Source organism: Diabrotica virgifera, chromosome 9, assembly GCF_917563875.1.
Source record: "Diabrotica virgifera virgifera chromosome 9, PGI_DIABVI_V3a".
In the NCBI taxonomy this organism is placed as follows: domain Eukaryota; kingdom Metazoa; phylum Arthropoda; class Insecta; order Coleoptera; family Chrysomelidae; genus Diabrotica; species Diabrotica virgifera.
The window spans coordinates 150,652,291-150,678,653 of NC_065451.1; the positions used below are offsets into that span (position 1 = coordinate 150,652,291).

General features: G+C 32.3%; 1 protein-coding gene across 2 annotated transcripts in view; it reads left to right on the forward strand.

Annotated features, from left to right (window-relative positions):
• Nucleotides 1–26,058, forward strand: part of LOC114343671 (USP6 N-terminal-like protein) — a gene marked incomplete in the record, with an annotated part of 143,926 nt that extends 117,868 nt beyond the window's left edge. For both annotated transcript variants that reach the window (XM_050661831.1, XM_050661830.1), the window contains 1 exon segment: nt 24,028–26,058. In XM_050661831.1, the coding sequence (XP_050517788.1) occupies nt 24,028–24,536 (509 nt within the window).
• Nucleotides 26,059–26,363: the final 305 nt, after the last annotated feature.

The following is a 26,363-nucleotide window of genomic DNA, read 5'->3' on the forward strand; positions in this document are numbered from 1 at the left end:
AGGGGAGGCCGTTATACAAAAGTGACTTTTTAAATTTTTTGATTACATTATTCCTTCCAACCTACTTATCCTCAAATTGTATTTTTAAACATCCTATTCATTTTATATAATAATAATTAAATTCACTATCAAATTCAAAGTAAAACTTCTTTTGAAAGTTTGTTAATTCTAAAATTAATGGGTAAAATCACTAGTACAGTTTGTCAAACGTAGCAAAAAGTTTAAAAATTTCGGCGATTGTAAGATTTTCAAACTCTTTCCTACGTTTGACAAACCATATATATTATGTATTAAATTGGGTAGATTTTAAATATATTAAATTATAAGCATAATTATAATAAATAAAATTTAATCTAATTAAATGGAATCGAATTGAATCGAACCGAATATAATTGAATCTATGAGAAATATTCACTTCTATTGGCACTCCGTAAGTGCCCCGCTCTAATTTGTTTCCATAGCACACTACCTATTTTCACTTTGATTTCCTTAACTTTGTTCACCGGTGACATTATCAGTTTGTTTACAATTTACACGTTTCTTAAGATATCTTGAGATAGAAACAAGGTATCGACATGCGGTTTTCGATATTCTGTTGATAATTTGGTCTAATTTTGTAATACAGGGTTAAAAGTGCATACTTGTATTTAATATTTTCCAAAGAAAACTAGATTTCTGAAAAACATAAAATAGCGCCCCCTAGCTGGCATATTACTTACTAGGCTGTTTCGTAATTATAACTTTTACATTAACGAAAAAGATCTGTTTTCAACGAGACCAAGTTTGCAAAAATCGATTAAGCAGAACCGGACTTACAGCCATTTTTCATAACAAGGTTTCCACTCACCCCCACCTCTTATTTGCAAAGGTAGAGTTACACTTGTGAAATCAAATATTCGCAGAATTTTGCGAAGAATACGATGATCGGATTTTCAGTGCCCTTTCATTACGTAAATTTTGTAAAATTTTGATTTTTAAATTTTTGATATTCAATTACGCCCTCTAGCGGTGGACTTACAAATATGAAAATAATTTCCAGGCTTTTCTCAAGGCAACTTTTGTTATAAAAATTTTTTCCCAAAGCTGTACTATAAACGGTTCCTGAGATATGGCCGAGAGCCATTCTTATTGGGACACCCGGTACATTTCTTTTTCATCTCTGTGTCCAGCTCTTAAACGCCAACTTTGTATTGTGATTTCTTGGTAAAATCTGGCAGCATGTACCTTGATTTAAGTGTTGTCCTGATGAATCCATCTCTTGATTGGGGTCCACATTAGTATTAGACGATGCTTCCGCGACCAACTTTAGGCACCACTCGTCAACTTGCGTGTGGCAGGGATAGTTTTGTACATTCCAGTCTGTTATGTCGCCCGATGTAATGTAAGAAGTTATATCTTCATTTGAAACTCTTCGAGGGAGTGATGGAGAAGATAGTTTTGCAACATTCCAGTGTATTATTTTAGTTTAGTCCTGTTCTTCAAAATTTCAAGTAGTAGGGAAAAAGGAAACACATTAGACACATTAGGTCTAAGGAGAGTGTTAAAAGTCGGACAGACTAAAGCCAAGGGCAAAAGTATTAGAAATTTCATCCCTCCTAATTTAAACTTTCAAGCACAGGACTTCACTGAAATAATGGACTGGAATATTACAAAACTATCTTCTCCACCAGTTTTGTGAAGAGTTTCAAATGAAGATATAAGTTTCTGCATTACATCAGGCAACATGCCAGACTGGGATGTACAAAACTATCCATGCCACACGCAAGCTGACGAGCGGTGCCTAAAGTTGGTCACGAAAACATCGTCTAATGCGAATGTAAGTGAGCCCCAATCAAGAGATGGATTCATCAGGACAACACTTTTAAGGTCCATGCCGGATTTTACGAAGAAATCACAATACAAAGTTGACGTTTAAGAGCTGGACACAAATAGATGAAAAGGAAATGTACATAATGTAAATATGTATTTTAAGAAACAAACACTCATTGGTTGATTGGAGAGAAGGGTGGGTATGCACACAACGACCCCTTCGTTTTGGGTTCTGGGTTGTTTAAATGTTGTCATATAATATCTAAATAAGCAAAGAGCTTCACAATGTAACAGAAAAATGAAATAACTAAATGATTTTTAATATATCAAAATCATCAAAAATTTCAATTTTTAATGATTTTGATTGACTAGGAAGATTTTCGTTAAATGTGTAAAACTATTTTTTTATTACTTAACCATTCAAACTGTAAATAAATTTTACTATAGCGATAAATAAAACGTACACGGGGATAAATAAAACGTACACGGAGATAAATAAAAAAATTTGAAAAAAAAAGGTAAAATTTCATTTTTTTCATAATCTTTAGGTCCGTTGCGGAATCGGAAGATAAAGTCCGATTTGAATAATTATTTTTTTGTTTTTCTTATAATTACCAATCGCAACTTTTTCGCACTATAGCGACACTGAATCATCAACTTGACTTTTTTCGCACCACCCTACTATGTAATGTAAATAGGGATGTTTCACGTAGACCGTAGATGTTAGACTTATAGTAATCAGATGGGCATAAGCTGATTTGAAATTCGAAAATATGCATTTTCACATGACTATGTAAACGTCTGAAGTATTTATTCGCCGTGTGCAAGTACTTGGAGGGGACACGAGAAACGATCGTGCGCGAATAGCGGAGAAATATTGCAACTTTCTTAAATAATTCATATTGTCAATTGAAATTGTCAAATTGACGTATACAGGGTGCGCCAAACCTCTGGTCTTCTTTGATTACGGCTAAACTATGAGATATACAAAAAAATGTTTATAACAAAACTAATGTGTATCAAAGAGGTCTATAATTTAAAATTATTTTCAATTATGCAGGGTGAGTCAGAACGACGGTATGAACCAAAGTTGTATTTTTTTAAATGGAACACCCTGTATATTAAATCATTTTGAATATATTATTTAAAAATATGAAAAATTTGTATAAGGTCTTATGGGCCTAAAGTTAATAATTTTCGAAATATTTACATTTTTATTGAGAAAAATGGTAATATTTATAGGGTTGTGGATTATGTTTCCAAGGAAATAAAAATTTATTTGATAGGTCAAAGTTTTTAAAATATAGTGTTATTTTTAAATAATTTAATATTTTTTACTTTTAGCCATAAAATATACAGTGTGATCACTATTTGCAAATACAAAATTTTCTCATTTTTTTTAAATGGGACACCCTGTATATTAGTTTTGCGTTTTGTAGTAAATATTACAACCTTTCTTTTGATATAAGGTTGTATGTACCTAGCTTGCTTCGTTTTGTAGATATTTTTAAAAAACTATAGATTTTATGTGTTTGCGGATTTTTTATTTAAAAATTTTTTTGCAAAAAAAAATAATTATAATCTGGTTTTAGAAACATACACTAAAATATAAAATAAGAAAATAAAAACGTAATTAAAGATTAAAATAAATCGTATGCTAGTACAATTCAATCGAATTTAATAACTTTAAATTATTTTACAAAAAATATTTTACCATATTAATGAATGCATAAATTAGTTACTAAATTAAATAAACAGCCAAATTTTAACTCAACCGTAGTAATTTTTCTACTACAGCAACTTTCCTGTACCAAATTAATTGTTAGTTAAATTGTATTTAGTTAAACTTTTAATTTACCTTTTAAATTTACTTACATACATCTTGAGAATATAAAAATTATTATAAAGTATGCTTTGAAACAAATGAATGTTAAATGTATCATCCAAATTATTTATTAATATAAATAGTATTTACTGGTGTCACAAAAACTGGTAATACTTTTGTAGTTGAAATTTTTGTAACAATTTTTTATATTTTAAATTTTAATTTTTTAACCGAAAATTTTTTGGATATGACATTTGTTTTGGGCGAAACCATTAGAAATTATTACCAGCTTTTGTGACACGAGTAGGTACATAGATACTATTTACTTCTTAATATACTTCCATAACGTTCATTTGTTTAAAAGCATACTTTATACGTTCTCAAGATGTAGGTAAATTAAAAAGTTATTAACTGATCTTACTCGTAAATACAATATAACTAACAATTAATTTGGTACAGGAAAGTTGCTGCGGTAGAAGAATTACTACGATTGATTTAAAATTTGGTTGTTTATTTAATTTAGTAACTAATTTATGTATTCATTAATAAGGTAAAATATTTTTTGTAAAATAATTTAAAGTTATTAAATTCAATTGAATTGTACTAGCATACGATTTATTTTAATCTTTAATTACGTTTTTATTTTCATATTTTATATTTTAGTGTATGTTTCTAAAACCAGATTATAATTATTTTTTTTGCAAAAAAAATTTTAAATAAAAAATCCGCAAAAACGTAAAATTTATAGTTTTTTTTTAAATATCTACAAAACGAAACATGCTAGGTACATACAACCTCATACCAAAAGAAAGGTTGTAATATTTACTACCAAACGCAAAACTAATATACAGGGTGTCCCATATAAAAAAAATGAGAAAATTTTGTATTTGCAAATAGTGATCACACTGTATATTTTATGGCTAAAAGTAAAAAATATTAAATTATTTAAAAATAACACTATATTTTAAAAACTTTGACCTATCACCTAAATTTTTATTTCCTTGGAAACATAATCCACAACCCTATAAATATTACCATTTTTCTCAATAAAAATGTAAATATTTTGAAAATTATTAACTTTAGGCCTATAAGACCTTATACAAATTTTTCATATTTTTAAATAATATATTCAAAAATGATTTAATATACAGGGTGTTCCATTTAAAAAAATACAACTTTGGTTCATACCGTCGTTCTGACTCACCCTGTATAATTGAAAATAATTTTAAATTATAGACCTCTTTGATACACATTAGTTTTGTTATAAATATTTTTTTGTATATCTCATAGTTTAGCCGTAATCAAAGAAGACCAGAGGTTTGGCGCACCCTGTATTTCATATCTACTGTCAATGAAGAAGAAAAATTATATGTTGCTCCACAATATTGATTATGCAATTATTAATATAAAAGTAAATTTAATTAATTGTATTTTGCTTGTAGTAGTGCATTTTAATAATTAATTTTATTTACTACATACAATTGTTTACCTTTTAATAACATAACCTTAATATTACTTTTTCTTCTTCTAATTTTTTTGGGCTATGGCCTTGACAATTGTTCAGTAACCAGGACCAATATGATTGGCCAATATAATTAAAAGTGCGAAAAATGTTCCCGAGCTATGAAACCAGGGGTAGGATTACGAACACTCGATACGAATCGTATCCGCCATGTTTTCCCGTAAGGCGCTATGGGAAAACATGGCGGATACGATTCGTATCGAGTGTTCGTAATCCCTATGCTGGTGTCGCTTTTCCGAACTTGCACAGTCCCAATAGTAGGGGAGGCAAGTATGCTAAATTTGTAGTTACTCGAGTGTTATGGGGACCTATTGGGTTATGAAGATTAGGTCCTAAAACCAAAAAAGAAGTCGTGTTCCTTAGTGTGGACTTTCCATTTTTTAATTTAATTTTCCATTTCCAACAAAAGTTTTTTCCGATTATAGCGCCATCTATCTATAATTCGAAAAAATGTCTCGAATAAAAGTTACTTAATTTTACGTAAGGAATTCAAATTTGCAATGGGAGCTCCTATTTAAGATTTTAAAGTAACCCCCGCCCCAGCTCTGTGGGTGTCGTGTGTGATGTCATTCGATTGATTTTTAAAAAATATTGAACATGTATTTTTCAGTTTTTTGACCTGATGTTCATTTCGCCAAAATATGGATGATGTTCCTATTTATAATTTTATAGTTACCCCTACCCCTCTCCGTGAGTTCTTTCACTGTTCTGAATGCACTTAACGTACCTTATCTTAATCTGACGATCTCGAGTTTTTCTAAGGAATGGTTTTTTTTTCGGACCCCCTTAACGAAGTCCCGTGTATTAAGAGTCCATATATGGTAGGGGTACATTTACAGGGTACAAGGTTTGTCCCCATGTGATTTTCTGACGCGCTCGAGTAACTGCAAAAATCCCCGCTTGGGCTCCCCTACCATTACAGTTCGCTATCACTTTTAGTAAAACTGAAAGTCGCTATCAACTTTGGTATTTTTAATGGAACTCCCCATAGACTATAGACTATTGTATTTTTAGATACCAGGTAGGTATAAGTTAAGATTAACTTTGGACAGATTTTGTAAGGTACAATATAAAAAGCTTTATATATTTTTTGAGATATTCTTTTTAAAAAAACTACGGTATGCGCAACAATATACAGGGTGTAACAAAAATACAGGTCATAAATTAAACCGCATATTCTGGGACCAAAAATAGTTCGAGCGAACCTAACTTACCTTAGTACAAATATGCATATAAAAAAAGTTACAGCCCTTTGAAGTTACAAAATAAAAATCGATTTTTTCGAATATATCAAAAACTCTTAGAGATTTTTTATTGAAAATAGACATGTGGTATTCTTATGGCAGGAATATCTTAAAGAAAAATTATAGTGAAATTTGTGCACCCCATAAAAATTTTAAGGGGGTTTTGTTCCCTTAAACCCCCCAAACTTTTGTGTACGTTCCAATTAAATTATTATTGTGATACCATTAGTTAAATTCAATATTTTTAAAAATTTTTTGGCTCTTGGTATTTTTTCGATAAGGCAGTTTTTATCGATTTGCGGCTACTTTTTTAATATGTTTACATAAAGATTTTATGGGGGTGTTGTTCCTTTAAACCCCCCAAATGGTTGTGTCCGTTCAAATTAAACTATTACTGCGATACCATTAGTTAAACACAGTGTTTTTAAAACTTTTTTGCTTCTTTGTATTTTTTCTACAAGGCACCTTTTATCGAGATGTGGCTTCTTTTTTAATATGGTTCAAAATATACCTAAACATGTAAATCATAAATAAATTTTCCTATTATTACTAAGTCTCCATCATCGTACCATATACAAATATGTGGTGGATTTGAAAATTATTCAAAATATCTCGATAAAAACTGAGTTTTCGAAAAAGTACTAAGAGGCAAAAAAGTTTTTAAAATAATGTGTTTAACTAATGGTACTACAATAATAATTAAATTGGAACGTACACAAAAGTTTGGGGGGGTTTAAAGGAACAAAACCCCCATAAAATTTTTATGGGGTGTCTAAATTTCACTATAAATTTTTCTTAAGATACTAATGCCATAAGAATGCCACATGTCCATTTTCAATAAAAAATCTCTAATAGTTTTCGATATATTCGAAAAAATCGATTTTCATTTTGTAATTTCAAAGGGCTGTAACTTTTTTTATGTGCAAATTTGTACTAAGGTAAGTTAGGTTCAATCGAACTATTTTTGGTCCCAGAATATGTGATTAAATTTATGACCTGTATTTTCGTTACACCCTGTATATGTTCATTCCACCAACATACGACTGTTTTGGATTATCGCGACAACGATTATTTCAGTGTGCAACATAAGAAGTACGAAAGTAAATGGCTCTAATAACTATTCCAATAAACAGCAATGTAATTTGCAATTTATTTTCGTTCTTCATATTTTGCACAATAAAATATTCGTTGTCGAAATAATCCAACACAGTCGTATATTCGTGGAATAGGGTATTGGGACCGTGCAAGTTCGGAAAAGCGACACCTATTTCTACGCTCTGAACTTTTATTCGCACTTTTAATTATATTGGCCAATTATATGGTCCTGGTTAAGTCGCGTTTACACGATGGCAATTGGCGAGACAATTGTCATTGGACAATTGTCATCACGTGGTTGCAGATTGTCGGAGGCCAGTCCAGTTGAAAGAGAAGATGTTTACACGGGGCCAACTAAACATCATGGGCCCGTGTAAACATCTTCTCTTTCAACTGGACTGGCCTCCGACAATCCGCAACACGTGATGACAATTGTCCAATGACAATTGTCTCGCGAATTGCCATCGTGTAAACGCGACTTTACTGGATAATTGTCAAGGCCATAGTCCAAAAAAAATAATAAGATGAAAAAATAAGATTTAGGTTGTGTTATTCAAACGTAAACAATTGTATGTAGTAAATAAAATTAGTTATTAAAATGCAGTATTGCAAGCAAAATACAATTAATTAAATTTACCTTTATATAATAATTGCATATCATATCAATATTGTGAAGCAATATATAATTTTTCTTCTTAAATGACAATAGGTATGAAATGTACGTCAATTTGACAATTTCAGTTGACAATATGAATTATTTAAGAAAGTTACAATATTTCTCCGCTATTCGCGCACGATCGTTTCGCGTATCCCTTCCAAGTACTTGCACACCGCGAATAGTACTGGTTTTCGCGCAGCCTGTACAATCATGTTTTTGGGTCGGCATGTTGTTGTTTCTCCATGATGTATTGTTAGTTGTCTAAGGAACGTGGTGCTGTATGGTTGGAAGTAACCTTAGAGGATGGAAAATTTTATACCTTCCTTAGGGGAGGTATAAAATTTTCCATCCTCTAAGGAAGTAACAATGGGTCCTGCGACAGAGCAAAAAGTGTTATGAAGTGACGGAAATGGTTATCAAGACGGGTCATAATAAGTTTAAAGTTAGACGCGGAACAATATTGTAAACACTTTAATAAGCTGACACCATGCAACACAGTTATGATGTCTGTCGTTACAAAATTTCTTCGAACGAGTAGTAATACTCTTAACGATAGAGAAGGTATGATATGCTAGTAACTGTTTCTTCTTCTTCGTGCGACTAGGATTCCTCCTGTTTGTCTGCCTTTTATTCTGTTTCAGGTGTTGTTGACTGTACATTGTCTTTCCACCTTTTCGGCGGCCTTCCAACGGGTCTTCTGTTGTACGGCATGTTGTTTTTACACATGTTTGCTAATCTATCTAGTCTCATTCGGTTTACAGTTGTTTTTCTTGTTTTTATCCACCTGTCAATATTTTGAATTTTGCATTGTTCGCGTATACTTCTGTTGCTTTGTCTCTCCCTTAATGATATGCCCGCTATTGATCTTAACCTTTAACTACACGCGCTGGCGTACTTTGTACGCCAGATATAAGAATTCTACTGGAAATATATTTAAAAATTTAATTTTTGACCTTGCTTATTTTTCTAACCTATCACTGGAATGTGCTTTACAATTTGGTTTTAGTTTCGTTATAATCGGCGTTCTGGAAAGATCGTAATTTACATTTTATTATATGTTGTTTCCGGTGGTGGACAATATACCCCAGGATTATATTACTATAAGTCGTAATATAAGTACATATTTTAATTGTTTTTTAGTCATTATGGCAAAAAATATATTTTTCTTTGTAAACAATACTTTTTCTCCTGTAAAAAATCACATTTAAAAAAATATTTTATTAGTAATTTTATTTATCATGGAATCCAGTTATTCCATGATTCCAGTTATAAATCCCAATTGGCTTACTGAAAAGGAACTCCAAGTATTCACTGATGCCGAATAAGGTTTATAACAAACAACTAAGTGTATTTTTTCAAAAAACATTAAACAAATCCGCTGTTTTTAAGTGTATTTTCTTGTGGCGTACAAAGTACGCCACGCGTGTAATTATGTTATAACTTGATGCGCGGGTAGTTAAAGGTTAAAATATATAAAACTGTATTAAATATTTAAATATGTTAAAAAAAACAATACTTTTTCTCCTGTAAAAAATCACATTTAAAAAAATTTTTTATTAGTAATTTTATTTATCATGGAATCCAGTTATTCCATGATTCCAGTTATAAATCCCAATTGCCTTACTGAAAAGGAACTCCAAGTATTCATTGATGCCGGATAAGGTTTATAACAAACAACTAAGTGTATTTAAAAAAAAATTAAACAAATCCGCTGTTTTTAAGTGTATTTTCTTGTGGCGTACAAAGTACGCCACGCGTGTAATTATGTTATAACTTGATGCGCGGGTAGTTAAAGGTTAATACTTTCATTTCGATATTGTTGATTTGTTGTTTCGTCTTTCTTGTATCGGTCCTTGTCTCCGCTGCATATGTTAGGATAGGTGTCTGATTGTTGTCTTGTATACTTTTATTTTGCTTTCCGTGGTCAGATATTTGTTTCTCCATATGGTTTCTCGGAGGCAACCACTTACTCTTGCCGCTTTTGTTACATGTGTTGTGGTCTCTGTTCTTATATTCCTGTCACTAGTGACCTCTAGTAACTGTTTACTAGTAACTCACTAGTAACTGTATCGACAATCGAAAATCATGGACGTATTCTCCATCAGGTCTTGACGTCACCAAAGTGAAGTCTTCGAGAGACAACTGACACCCGAAACAATGCCACGGCGTTCGTATCGGCGAAATATGACAATTTTGTCGGAACTTTTGTAATCTCAGTGTCATTATGTTCGTTCGCGGACCCTGTCGGTTACTTTTAGTCCACGACAACGCATGCGCACTTTAATTCCATATTATTTGTATTTAATGTATTATCGTTTATTGATAAATATACCGGTATACTATTAATTAGTTAAAAATAATAATTAATAGTAAAAATATACCTTGTATATTTATCTATCAACGGTATTATTTATACATTCGCGATCATAAAAAGCGGGTCACTCGATGAGTTATTCAAGTTAGATTTCTCGAATTTTCTAAACCTGTTGTCCGATTTGAGTGATTTTTTAGTATGTTATAGCCTTATTCTTTAACAATATCCCCATAATAATATTGTTGCTAGACAGGTAAATTATCATGTATACAGGGTGTAACAATCATACTGTATTTATTCCTCAAAGTTCTAAACACCCCGTGGAATGTTTTAGCATAGATAAAATATTGAAATTAAAACTCGATTGTAGCCTTAGGCTTTCTTAACACTTTCTTTTTTGATTTATTTGTTTATGTTGGATAATAAAAAAGTTAGGCACCTTAACAACTAACCATGTTTTTCATCAATACAGGGTGTTTCTAAATAAGTGCAACAAACTTTAAGGGGCAATTCTGCATGAAGAAATAATGACCGTTTGCTTTATAAACGTATGACCGCAAATTCTTCGGTTTCGAGATACGGGATGTTGAAATTTTTCTTACCAACTGACGATTTATTTATTGCTCTAAAACCGGTTGAGATATGCAAATGAAATTTGGTAGATGTTAAGAGGTAGTTATGGCGCATTTTTGACATACAATTAAGAATTTTATATTCACCATTGGCGTGCATACGGGATGTATCTAAAATGTTTATAACTGTATGGACGCCAATGGTGAATATAGAATTATTAATTGTATGTCAAAAAATCCACAATAACTGCCTCTTAAAACATACCAAATTTCATTTGCATATCTCTATTGGTTTTAGAGCAATTAATAAATCGTCAGTTTCTAAGAAAAATTTTAACATCCCGTATCTCGGAAACGAAGCATTTGCGGACATAAGCAAATTGTCATTATTTTTTCATACAGAATTACCCCTTAAAGTTTGTCGCACTTATTTAGAAACACCCTGTATTGATGAAGAACCTGGCTAGTTATTAACGTGCTTAACTTTTTTTATTATCCAACATAAACAAATAAATCAAAAAAGAAAATGTTAAGAGAGCCTAAGGCTACAATTTAGTTTTAATTTCAATATTTTATCTATGCTAAAAAATTCCACAGGGAGTTCCGAACTTTTAGGAATAAACACAGTATGATTGTTACACCCGGTATACAATGACAATTTACCGGTCTAGCAACAATATTATTATAGCGATATTGCTAAAGAATAAGGCTATAACATACTAAAAAAATCACTCAAATCGGACAACAGATTTGGAAAATTCGAGACATCTAACTTGAATAACTCATCGAGTGACCCGCTTTTTATGATCGCGAGTGTATTATATTAAAGTGCGCATGACCCACTTGTCGTTGACTAGACCCTGACTGTCTCCGCGAACACACTGATTGTTTGTAAAACTTTGATCAAAAATGGTAAATAAGTATTACATATTAACGTCAAATATGTCATATGTGTATCTTATGTTTAACGTCAAATTGTGTTCGCCAAAAATTTCAGGCGACTACGATAAGTGTCGTGTCATTCATGCACGGAGCGAATACGCCACTTCGACAGCTCTTTAAAAATATAAGTGGATTTCCGTACTCTATACAGGTTGGACAACAATTGACGGAGAAAGATAGGTATCTGAGGATTGAATATTGTGCACGATTTTTGCCCATGGTGTACGAGGATCCAAATTCCTTTCAGAACGTGTGGATTTGCGAAGAAAGTTACATTCAGTTAAACAGTTTTATTAATCTCCAAACAACTTGTTTTGGGAAGCTAGACGTTATCGAACATCAGATATGCAGACGAAATTGCAAATGTTCTGATCTCAAATCCAGTCATTTTCAGAGATAGGTCTAATGTACGATCTAGGTGAAACACCCTGTATATATTTCCAATCAAAAAAGAGTAAAAAACTTTTAAAAATAAGCTTCATATTTTTAATATTATTGCAGCGAAGAGATTCAAGGCCATTGGTTGGCACAAACGTTGCAAGTAAATTTAGCAATGACTGATCTTTTTTTTTTTCGTGTTATTCTTCATGTTTTTTATATTTGGTTGCCGCAGACGTTTCCTTGAATCATTCATCATTTTAGCAATGGCTATTCATACTTTTTTATGTTCTTCAGCTTCTTATATTCATTGTACACAAATGATCTGAATCGCAGTTATATTTTTTTGGATCTTTGTCAACAAAAATGATTAATAACACAGGTTTACAAAAAAAAGTGTTGGACTATTTGACGAAACCATATGACTAGGTGGTTTTTGGGATCGCTGATCACGAATCCGGGGTCCGCTGACCTCTATCACGTCAGGTAAAGGTCATTTCAAGGTCAAATCATGATAAATCGACAATCGCTCTGGAAAAGTATATTAGGGGGTTTTTGGGGTCGCTGATCACGAATCCGGGGTCAGCTGACCTCTCTCACGTCTAGCTCAAGGTCATTTCGAGGTCAAATCAAGATAAATCTTCACAATCGCTCTGAAAAAGTATAGCAGGGGGTATTTGGGGTCACTAAACACAATACTGGGGATCGTTGAGCTCTACCACGTCAAAAGGTCATTTCAAGGTCAAATCAGGACAAATCCACAAAACACATTTGACCTTGAAATGACCTTTACGTGAAGTGGTAGAGCTCAACGGACCCCAGTTTTGTGATCAGCGACTCCAAAAACCCCCTAATATACTTTTTCAGAGTGATTGTGAGCTTGTTGACCTTGAAATAACCCTGAGCTAGACGTGAGAGAGGTCAGCGAACCCCGGATTCGTGATCAGCAACCCCAAAAACTCCCTAATATACTTTTTCAGAGCGATTGTCGATTTATCTTGATTTGATTATTTATAATAATATTTTTTTAATATCTATTTATAATTTTATCTTGAATAAAGTTAAGTTGATTATTTATTTCTATAATTTTTATGAATGAGTTAAAATAAAAATAGTCTAAAATAAATCTTAATGTAATAGTAATAATAATAATTCTAATTATTATTATCACCTGACGTGATAGAGGTCAGAGGACCCCGGATTCGTGATCAGCGACCCCAAAAACCCGCTAGTCATATGGTTTCATCAAATAGTCCAACATTTTTTTTTTGTAAACCTATGTAATTGATGTAGTTAATAAGAGCATTACTGTCACTATGAGAGCCACTGTCAGTTCTAAATATATTTTTGCGGATAGGTATTCTTATATTTTAAAGTTTGAAATAATTTTCATATGGGGATATGATACATTCATTTCAGTCTTTATCATTGCACTTGCATTAAGTTTTTTGTTTTAGACTTGTCAAAGTAAAGAAGGAAATTGTACTATACAAAAACAAACATATCAGAATTACAGCAATCGTCAAATTAATTCTCTTGAATATTGCACAAAAAATGCATCCATCTAACATAGCCTATGTCTTTCTAACAATTTGTTTCATTGGCAAAATAACTGGTGATCTAGTTGCCAAGTATCAAAAAATATATTATACAAAATATTTAATATACGTACCTACTTGTATAAAATAGCCTGGATATTTTAAATTTTTTTTATTGCATCTTGTCAATAATTATTTAACAAATTTATTTTAATTTTTGCATATATGTTTTGTAGATCACCAGTATACCAATATTTTCCGCTTTCAACTTGATTCTTTTTGTATATATTTAACACATTTATTCTTGCTTTGAAATAACTAAATAACTTAATTTTCACTGTACAGTCTTTTTTTGCACTTATTAATAAAACACACAACCCTTGTTTACTAGATTGATAAAAATCAATTCTATCAGATTTACTTTATAATTATCATTGGGTCATGGAACATAATAATATAATTCTCACAAAATTCTTTTTTTTTTGTAAAATGTCCTAATATGCAAGAAATATATATCAAATGCTGTAGCGATGAACAACAAAGGAAACTGTAAATATTAGAAAAATTTTCCAAATATCTTTTAAGTGGAAATTTATGTTAAATTGACTTGAAATATTGAGTGTAAAGAGTTGAGTTGCCCAACAAATAAAACAAAATAAATTATATAATAGAAGATATCTTTGTTACCCTTCTAAAACAGATTGAATTCCAATAAAGAGGCAGATAAGTTATAAACTAAAGATAATAGCTTCATGGTAGTCATGTGATACCTGCATCAGGTTAAGGACCGAGAAGAAGTTATAAATGGAAAGAAACACAGATCATTGGTACTTAATAGTAAAATACAGGATGAAACAAACACGGTGTAATACATTCGACATACATACGGGTGTTAGTAAATAAGTATGAAACATTTTAAGGGCTAATTCTATAAGAAAAAATAATGCCGGTTTGCTCTATAAACATATGTCCGCAAATGCTTAGTTTCCGAGATACGGGGTGTTGAAATTTTTATTTCAAACTGCCAATTTATTTATTGCTCTAAGACCAGTTGAGCTATGAAAATGAAATTTAATGAATTTTAGAAGGTAGTTATTTCGCGTTTTTTGACATACAATTAAGAATTTTGTATCCATCAGTGGCGCGCCTACGGGTAATGGTCTGAATTTTTTTAAAGAAAAAAATAGTACGCCACTGAGATATTTCGAATTAAAAATTATTTTTAAATTCCACGTCTAATTTGTAATAAAAAACCTTTCTTGCCTTTTTTTCATATGGTGCACCGTTTTTATGCAGAAAAATAAAACATCTTGACGCGTATTTTTCATTTTTTAATACATTATCAAGAAATATCCAATATAATAATACTAAACTGGAACAATAACAGAAAATATTACTAATGAGATTTTAACAAGGCGCAGAGCTATAACAAATGTTAAAAATGACCTCCTTTAGAGGTTACAGAAGAATTTTATATTCATCATTGGCGCGCGTACGGGTAATGGTCTGAATTTTTTTAAGAGAAAAATAGTACGCCACTGAGATATGTCAAATTAAAAATCATTTTTGAATTTCTGGTTTAATTTACGACAAAAATCTTTCCTTTTTTTCATATGCGGCGCAGTTTTTTTGCAAAAAAATAAAACATCTTAACATTTACAAAGTATTTGAACTAAGTTTCTATGCATATGGAAACTACCTCAAATATACCTCGTCCAATTTACTTACCGTTGCACGTCATCCGCGCCATAGCCTGTGACACGATACCAACACGAAATATCTAGGCGGTAGGTGTGTTCCCCTTTAGAATCATTTTGATTCTAAAAAAGAGCACACCCACCGCCTAAATATTTCGTGTTGGTATCGCGTCACAGGCTATGGCGCGGATGACGTGCAACGGTAAGTAAATTGGACGAGGTATACTTTGTAAGCGTTAAGATGTTTTATTTTTTTGTATAAAAACGGCGCCTTGTATGAAAAAAAGGCAAGAAAGATTTTTTGTCATAAATTGAACGAGGAATTCAAAAATGAGTTTTAGTTTGACATATCTCAGTGGCGTACTATTTTTTTCTTAAAAAAATTCAGACCATTACCCGTACGCACGCCAATGATGAATATAAAATTCTTGTGTAACCTCTAAGTAAGGTCATTTTTAACATTTGTTGTAGCTCTGCACCCAGTTAAAATCTTATTAGTAGTATTTTCTGTTATTGTTCCAGTTTAGTATTTATTATATTGGATATTTCTTGATAATGAATTAAAAAATGAAAAATACGCGTCAAGATGTTCTATTTTTCTGCATAAAAACGGTGCACCATATGAAAAAAAGGCCAGAAAGGTTTTTTATCACAAATTAGACGTGGAATTTAAAAATAATTTTTAATTCGAAATATCTCAGTGGCGTACTATTTTTTTCTTTAAAAAAATTCAGACCATTACTCGTAGGAGCGCCACTGATGAATACAAAATTCTTAATTGTATGTCAAAAAATGCGAAATAACTACCTTCTAAAACTCACCAAATTTCATTTTCATAGCTCAACTGGTCTTAGAGCAATAAATAAGTTGGCAGTTTGAAATAAAAATTTCAACACCCCGTATCTCGGAAACGAAGCATTTGCGGACATATGTTTATAGAGCAAACCGGCATCATTTTTCATGTCGAATTAGCCTTTAAAATTTTTCATACTTATTTACTAACACCCTGTATAGACAATAGATAATGATCTTAATTGATATTGACTTCTTATAACGAGTACTAGGATCCTCATAATAAGATAGATGCTCGTCAATATTGACTGAACAAAGAGATGTTGGCCTAAAATTAGTCGATGATGTAGCCTGCAGATTTTGTGTAGCAGTTCACGAAATCGCTATACACCTTTTTCCAAGTGCCAAGTCTTAAAGAATTTAAGGCAGGAAACAACACTCCGGAATATATGAAGAAGTTTTAAATAGAAATACAATACAAAATCTTCTAAAAGGAGTTGGATTGAAAGACAATGGGAATTCATCATAAAAATTACAAAAAAGTTACAGTGTACATCGCTTAAGGGTACCTACTTGTTGAATTATATTCCATGTACTTAAGGAATCCATGTAAGCTTATATTGATTTCTTCCCTTAACTGTGTACCTTCACTTACAACAAACACCAATAACGGTGAAGCTTCGTCGCAAATATTTTAAAATCGCCCATTTTAAAAGTAATAACTAAAAAATAATACCAAATGGTAGAACAACTTAAAATAATCTGCTATGCTATGCAGACGATGGAATATTATTTATTCTCTCTCAAAGTGCAGATGATTTACAACGTATGCTGCACCAACTTCATATAACTCCCAGAAAATTTAACATGTTAATTTCCAAAAAAAAAAAAAGACAACATGCATGGTTAGAACAGCAAATCTACTAATATGTACATTAGAGTTGGAGGGTCAGATAATAGAAGAGGTGATGGAGTTTAAATATCTAGGCATCACACTATCTAGCTACGGAAAGCTCGAAATATCAAGTGAATAGAGCAAACAGAGCCGCAGGTTGCCTTAATGAAACAATGTTGAGAATTAAAAATATCGGGAAAGAAATCAAAGGCAGAATTTATAGCTTAAGAGCTAGTGAACCCTCCGACCAACGGCCTTCCTGTAAGGCTAGAAATTTGTATAGTGATAATTCATGGTACACCAAGGCTAAAAACCATGACCTGGCAGGCATCAGCCCTGCACGTGTATCTACCAGGTGAATCGAAAAGTGCATATTTTAGGGGTAAAATAAACTTTCTCCTGTAAGGTTTAAATTTAAGTATGTGTTTGAGTAAGTCATTTAGAAGAAATGTGTGCAATGACAGGCGATTCTAAAGTGCATAAAACCTTGCCAGGCGAGGGGAAAGATTATGGGTTTTCCTAAAATTATTTTTTTTGCATCGAACAAATTTTTTTTAGATTTTTTTAATCATTCCAAACAGAAAAGGTCTTTAGTGATTTTTCTCTTCGGTTAACAGTTTTTGTTATATAAGCGATTAAAAATTTTGAAAATTGCGAAATCGGCCATTTTTAACCCTAAATCAGACATTTATCTAAAAATTTCAATGTTGCCAAGGTACGTAGATATTCTTTAAACATTAATTGATGAAATTCCCAAGAGTTTTTTGCAATAAAATATCGTTTGTTTTTTTAATTGCTAATCAAGCGGGCGCGCCACTGTAGTATAAGTCAGGACGTTTGAGTTTACATAAATTCATTATCTCGAGAATGGGCAAATTTCAAAAGAAATCCTCGGACAGGTCGATTTTTATTTTTGAATTAGGAATTTTTCGTCGTCATCCATCTGGGCGTGATGACGTAATCGATGATTTTTTTTAAATAAGAGTAGGGGTTGTGTGATAGCTCATCTGAAATGTTATTTAATCCTCTATTCAGTACTATAAACATTAACATAATTATTTATACAGGGTGTACAAAAAAATTTTCTTCTATTTGTCAAATTTAATGAAGTTTAATTTAATAAAAAAAAATTTTTTGTACACCCTTTACAAATAATTATATTAATGTTTATATTACTGAATAGAGAATTAAATAACCTTTCAAATGAGCTATCACACGGCCCCTATTCTCATTTAAAAAAAATCATCGATTACGTCATCACGCCCAGATGGATGACGTCACTAGTATTATGTATATGCCAAAAAGTCCTAATTTAAAAATAAAAATCGACCTGTCTGAGGATTTCTCTTCAAATTTGCCCATTCTCGAGATAATGAATTTAGGCCAACTCAAACGTCATCACTTATACTACAGTGTCGCGACCGCTTGATTAGCGATTAAAAAACAAAGGGGTTTCCGGTACTGTATTGCAAAAAACTCTTTGGGATTTCATCAATCAATGTTTAAAGAATATATACCTACCTTGGCAACATTGAAATTTTTAGTTAAATGTTAGATTTAGGGTTAAACATGGTCGATTTCGCAATTTTCAAAATTTTCAATCGCTTATATAACAAAAACTATTAACCTAAGAGAAAAATCACTAAAGGCCTTTTCTGTTTGGAATGATTCAAAAAACCTAAAAAAATTTTGTTCGATGCAAAAAAAAATAATTTTAGGAAAAACCCCTAATCTTTCCCCTCGCCTGGCAAGGTTTTATGCTCTTCAGAATCGCCTGTCATTGTACACATTTCTTCTAAATGACTTACTCAAACACATACTTAAATTTAAACCTTACAGGAGAAAGTTTATTTTACCTCTAAACTATGCACTTTTCGATTCACCTGGTAGATACACGTGCAGGGCTGATGCCTGCCAGGTCATGGTTTTTAGCCATGGTGTGCTATGAATTATCACTATACAAATTTCTAGCCTTACAGGAAGACCGTTAGTAGGAGGGTTCACTGGCTCTTAGGCTATTACAAAACAGTCATCAGACCAATAATGGTATACGCAGTAAAAACACACAGTGGACAAAAATAATGCTAGAAACAGCAGAGATGAAACCTCCTATAAAAATGGATGGTAAGGCACTATGGGACAGAGCTAGAAGTACAGATATAGGACGGAGATGCAAGGTGAAGAACATTTAAGAACGGGGTAAGAACCAAAAAATTTAATGGAGCGACCACATAAGCCGAATGACAGCAAATAGAGTAGTGAAGACGATGACAGATGGTTCCCCTATAGGAAGTGGGAAGACCACGAAAACCATGGAACAACAACTTACTGGAGGCACATTGAAAAAACAGAGTTATGTCTAGGCAAAAGGAGGAGGCAGAAGAAAGGAAGTCGGAACAGTCCCGCAGCTCAAGCGAAAATACTTCATTTCGCCCACCTCACCACAAAAAAACATTTGCTCTACTCTGGAACGGAATTAATCCATTTACCGCGTATAACAGAATCGTTAGAAAAAAATTTCATTGTACAAAAGCATGATATTGATATGCATTTGGTTTTAAACTTCTCTGAAAATGTATGTCCCGTAATTAATTAAAATTCTGATACCCATTTATTAACACACATTAGTTGAAAGCTCAGTTTTATAATTATGTTTTAAACATCGTCCTTCTTGACGACTGTGATGTTGATGTAGACAATTATTATTGGTTAATAGCAAAATTCCTGGCTCAAAGCCGCACAATAATGTAAATATTTTCTGTGCACACAAAGAGATATGAACACCAATCAGAACACAAAAATATATTTCTATGAGAATACTAAATTGTTTAATAATTAACTTATTAGAAATATAATGAAGATAGCTTTACAACAATGTTTAACAATTATACGAAAAAGTATGATATGTTTCGGAGCAAAAATAAATGTGTTTATATAAAAGTATTAGCATTGTTTATATAGTAATAGTTGGTCAACGCAACGAGTAAATTTGTTTAATTCTAATTGAGACAGTCACCAGCATTTCTGTCACGATTGCCATGTCAAGCGTAAGTTAAATAAATCCAAAATGCATAGACACCAAGTTGGATACGACCCTATTCATAATGGTCCGAGAGCTGTGAGACATTTTTGAGTAGGTATTTTAGGCAACCTGAAAATTTTTCAGGTGACTCTTCCATGACAGTCTAATACAAAAATGCCGGTCTGGCTGGAGGGTAGCGGTTATTTTCCCCAAAAATCCCCCCAAAGTTAAAAAAGGGTAAAAATTGTTATTACAAAAAATATCATTGACGTAACTTTAAAGTAAATTTAAATATTCAAATATAAAGAAAATAAACAGGCTAGGCGATTTGAGAGCAAGATACTTGCATGGGCGCCCCAGGATTATTTTCAGTGGATGCATCTGAACTTCAGAAGATTTGATCTGAATCTGTACATACTATTAACGAGTATAAAATATAAACCATACATGCATAGCTATGTACATTCCTTCCGGACAGGGAGGTGCAATTGTTATTTTGACAGGGTATTTTTTAATATTAAAAATAAATATTCTAAAAAAGACAGGTTTTTTTGGTGAAATTTTCCAGCTGCCAGGTGATCAAACAAATTACGCGTGCATATAAATGAAAAGCGCTATAGGTAAGCAGCAGTGTGCGAAAGAGCGTATGCCGATAGCTGTTTGCGTCCTCTGTTGTAGCTAAGCGAGTCCGTTCGCTCGAGAAAAATCACGTGACCTGGCGATACTCATGTTGTTGGGCCTCGAAACGTTAGAGTAATTATTATTATAGTTTTTTAAGTAACTTTTTCTTAATTAAAGGAAAATAATACGAACTATAGAATAGATTTTGCAAATATGATAGAAAAAGACAAATTTATTATTATAATAGAAAAGTATAAAACTAAAAACTAAATTAATTCTGTGTCCGAATTTTGTACTTTTCCTTCAAACTCCTCATCTGAGCTTAAGTATTCATTCTCTTCTTCTTCGTCACACTCCCCTTGAGACTCAGATTCCTCTACTACATGATCTGTAAATAGTTGTAATATGTATTTAGAATTATGTAATTAAAAATTAATTAGTGATTAATTAATTGAGTTGCTACGTATTCGCCATCTTTTTATACGGAGTCGAAGAATGGACAATCACGGGCGCATCTGAAGAAAGACTTGCCATTGTTGAGATGTGGTGTTATCGAATAATGTAAAAAATATCATGGACACAACACGTAACAAACACGGAAACATTAAGAAAGATAAAAAAATGCAAAAGAAATACTCAACACTATGAACGAAAGAAAAATGAGGTACTTTGGTCATATACTCAGAAATAAAAAATGTGATTGGGTATATAAGGAAAAGTATTAAGTATTGGTTATATAAGTAAGAATACGTAGCAACTCAATTAATAATTCACTAATTAATTTTTAATTAAATCTAAATATGTACATATTACAACTATTTACAGATCAGGTAGAAGAGGAATCTTAGTCTCGAGGGGAGTCTGATGAAGAAGAAGAGAATGAATATTTATTTTAGCTCATTTTTCTTTCCTTTGTAGTGTTGAGTATTTCTTTTGCCTTTTTCATCTTTCTTAATGTTTCCGTGTTTGTTACGTGTTGTGTCCATTATATTTTTTACATTATTCGATAACACCACATCTCCACAATGGTAAGTCTTTCTTTTTCAGAGAATACGTAGCAACTCAATTAATGAATCACTAATTAATTTTTAATTAATTCTAAATACATATTACAACTATTTACAGGTCATGCAGAAGAAGAATCCGAGTCTCGAGGGGAGTCTGACGAAGAAGAAGAGAATGAACATTTAAGCTCAGATGAGGAGTTTGAAGAAGAAGTACCAAATTCGGACACAGACTTGATTTAGTTTATAATTTTATATTTTTCTACCTATATATTTATAATAATAAATTTGTCTTTTTCTATCATATTTGCAAAATCTATTGTATAGTACGTATTATTTTCCTTTAATTAAGAAACAGTTACTTAAAAACTATAATATAGAATAATTACTCTAACTTTTCGAGGCACAACAACATGCGTATCGCCAGGTCACGTGATTTTTCTCGAGCAGACGGACTCGCTCAGCTACAACAGAGGACGCAAACAGCTATCGGTATAAGCTCTTTCTCACACTGCTGCTTATCTATAGCGCTTTTCATTTATATGCACGCGTAATTTGTTTGATCACATGGCACTTGGAAAATTCCACTAAAAAAACTGTCTTTTTTAGAACATTTATTTTTAATATTAAAAAGTACCCTGTCACAATAACAATTGCACCTCCCTGTCCGGAAGGAATCTACATAGCTATGCAAGTATAGTTGTATATTTTATACTCGTTAATAAGATGAAATCTTCTGAAGTTCAGATGCACCCCCTGAAAATAATCCTGGGGCTCCCATGCAAGTATCTTGCAGAGTTAAAATCCCCCTCAAATCGCCTGGCCTGTTTATTATCTTTATATTTAAATTTACTTTAAAGTCACGTCAATGATATTTTTTGTAATAACAAATTTTACCCTTTTTTTTTAACTTTGGGGGGAATTTTTGGGGAAAATTACCGCTACCCTCCAGCCAGACCGGCATTTTTTATTAGGCTATCATGGAAGAGTCACCTGAAAAATTTTCAGGTTGCCTAAAATACCTACTCAAAAATGTCTCACAGCTCTCATGCTATAACAAACCAACTCTCATACATGTTAAGAAAAATAAATATGTATATGGAAGAATATATTTAGAAATTGAACTAATGATGTCTTGCTACTTACTACATTATATTACATATAATAGTATGACATAAATAATTCAATTTGTAAATTATATTCCTCGATATATTTATTTTTCTTAATATTTATGTGAGTTAGTGTGTTATGAATAGGATCGTATCCAACTTGGTGTCTATGCATTTTGGATTTATCGTAGTTACGCCTGACAGACTGTCTCAATTAGAATCAAACAAATTTACTCATTACGTTGACCAACTATTACTATATAAACAATGGTATTAGGTTAAGTATGCACTTTTATGTTCTTCCATTACTTGGACGGTTGTTAGAATCGGCAGTGGCGGATCCAGAAATATTTTTGAGAGGGTCATGGATCTTGAGAGTGATTTAATTATTTTTCTCTGATGCAAGGTCACCGAGTCCTACCACCCCTAGGATAAGTGGGTTTTTAATAATTTTTTGGATGGGCCTAAATTTTTTCTTGTTTGACGGCTCTCGATTTTTCTTTTTTTAGGATTATTGAATTAATATTTATTTTCGCCTGGGGGGGGAGATCATGTCCACGTGACACCCCCCTTTGATCCGCCACTGAGAACCGGAGTTATAACAAATTTTAGTGAAAATCTTAAACTATTAGAGATATTTAATAGCTCCATCGAATGCCTATTTTGCAATTGATTTTCACGAAATTGGTTAGAACTCCGGCTCTAACAATTCGATCAAAGTGTACCAAACGCCATTTTTTTAAAGGCAATTTCCATTCTGATAAAATTAAATATCTCTAATAGTTTAGGAGATACAATGTTTTAAACAATTAAATTATTAATAACAAATATCTAACGGGGTTTTAGTCTGGTACTCTCGAAAAATCGAATCTGCGCACCAACAAATATAAACGTCAAGGTACCAAGAGAAAATACAAGTGCATACTCCACCCTCTGGTTCCTAGACTATATGAAATGTTGATGTATATTGTTAACTGTTTCTTATTTCAGGCTCGAAATTCTCATTCGATCCAAGCATGGACGACGCCAGTTCCCTCTTGGATTGCGAGCACACCGGCTCCAGAAGATCTCTAGCAGATACCAGTGTAACGTCAACGGCCGACCTATCAGTATTCTCTACCATAACGCGCTCACAAGCTCACGAGAACAGCTTGGACACTCACAGCAATATGTCGGACAACTCAGTGGGCGGAGCCAGCTCTGCCGGATCGGGCATAGGCGCGACTAGTAGCTTGCAGAGGGGTGTATCAAGTCACTCGACCCCTAGAGCTACTCCGAGGAATCCTTCGCCTGACGTCTTACGGATTTACGTTCCATATACTCCGCTGGATACACCCATAGCTAGTCCTCATAACGGTGATCTGTCAAGAGCCCCGTGTACTTTTTTAGATACGAATAAAATTAGGATCAAAATAGATAACGATGAATTGCCGACTCCTTTGGTGGAACACGGTCAGATTAAGAATTTCATTTTGGAGAGCCCTATCGATTTGAAATAGACGAGATATTTTGAGTAATAAGGATGCGCTATTGTCGGGTCACACATATTTTCAAGGAATTTACTTACGGGGACTAGAAATTGAATAAAAATTCTAGAGAATAAAAGTTTGTGCTCATCTTTATTTATTAAAAAAGAAGCGTGGAAGAACCTAATATGAAAACTAAAAATTATTCTTTATTTACAATATCTTATGTGCGTGTAAATTCTTAATTGTTAATAGACACAGAAGATGTCAATAAATTTTTATATAGGGTGTTTCATTAAGAATGTCCAATCGTTGAGTTGTAGATTCTAGAACTCAAAATATTAAAATTTAACCCAAATCACTTAGATAAAATGTGGCTCCTTACCAAGTTACAGGCTTTTTTATTTATTTATAAAAACTATTTTTACCCAGTACTTTAAAACTATTTAAAATATCGTTATCATACTTGGCAGAAAGTGTGGCTACTATACACCCTACTAAATTATGATAAATAAACGTTTCTAGCTACTACCAAAGGCGTACGACAGGGGATAGTGAATGGAAAATAGGAGAATTGCTATTTTAGCGCTTTTTTCGATTCTCCAATACTTTCTATGAAAATAATATACTTGTCATTGGTAACGATAAAGTCAATAAGTTTTCGAGATATTTGAAGCTAAAAATGAAACGGCGCAGTTAGTTTGAAATATAATATGATACGATTCATATGATTAATATTTAAAAACTATTTGTACCCACTACTTTAAAACTATTTGAAGTATCCTTATTATACTTGGCAGAAAGCGTATGTACAGTACCCCATACTAAATTATGTTAAAAATCTTATCTGGATACTACCAGAGGCGTACGACAAGGGAAAGTGACTGGTTGACCGTTCCCAAATTCTACGCCACTGACTGAATGCTATTTTAGTGTAATGTTTAGATATTACAATACTGTTTATGTAAATAATATACTCTTAATTCTTAAGGATAGAATCATTAGTTTTCGAAATTATTTGAAGTTAAAAATGAAGCGACACAATATTTATTTATTTATTTATTAAGCGCAACAGGCCTTGTAGGCCTAGGGCTAAAATGTTTACATTTCTGATTACATAAATAATATAGTAAATAACTTAATATAACTTACTTAACTTATAAATTTTATTTAAATACACTTCAGTCTTTTTATACACTCCTTCACAACCTCTCTCCATCTCCTTCTGTCCAATGCTAGTTCTTTCCATCTCTCAATGTTACTTTTCTTCAAGTCTTCATATACACTGTCCTTCCATCTTTTCCTTGGCCTGCCTTTCCTCCTCTTTTGTATTGGTCTTCGTGAAAGTACCATTTTTGGCATTCGTTTACTTCCCATTCTCTCTATGTGCCCCAAGTATCGTATTCTCTGTGCTTTGATCGTCGTCGTAATCGTTGGCTCTTGATATAGTTCTTCCAATTCTTTATTGGTTCTTCTTCTCCACTGACCTTCTATTTTCACACCTCCATATATTGCTCTTTGCATTTTTCTCTCCCATCTTTAACAGGTCTGTTTCTGACTTTTTGAGCACCCATGTTTCGCTTGCGTATGTTACTGTAGGTCTGATAACAGTCTTATAAATTCTTATTTTTGTTTTTCTTGATTAATTATTTATATGGGAAATAAGCCACAATTAAAATGAAAAAAATAATTTTATTAACGTTTCGACGCCCAAATCGGGTGCCGTTGTCAAAATACAAAATATTACTAAAATAAACTAAAGTGTTGTTGCTAAGCAAAAAAATTCTTCTAATAATTTATTTAATCTCACTCATTTATATTGGCAATTCAGATATATATTATACATTTTAAAGTAGAAGA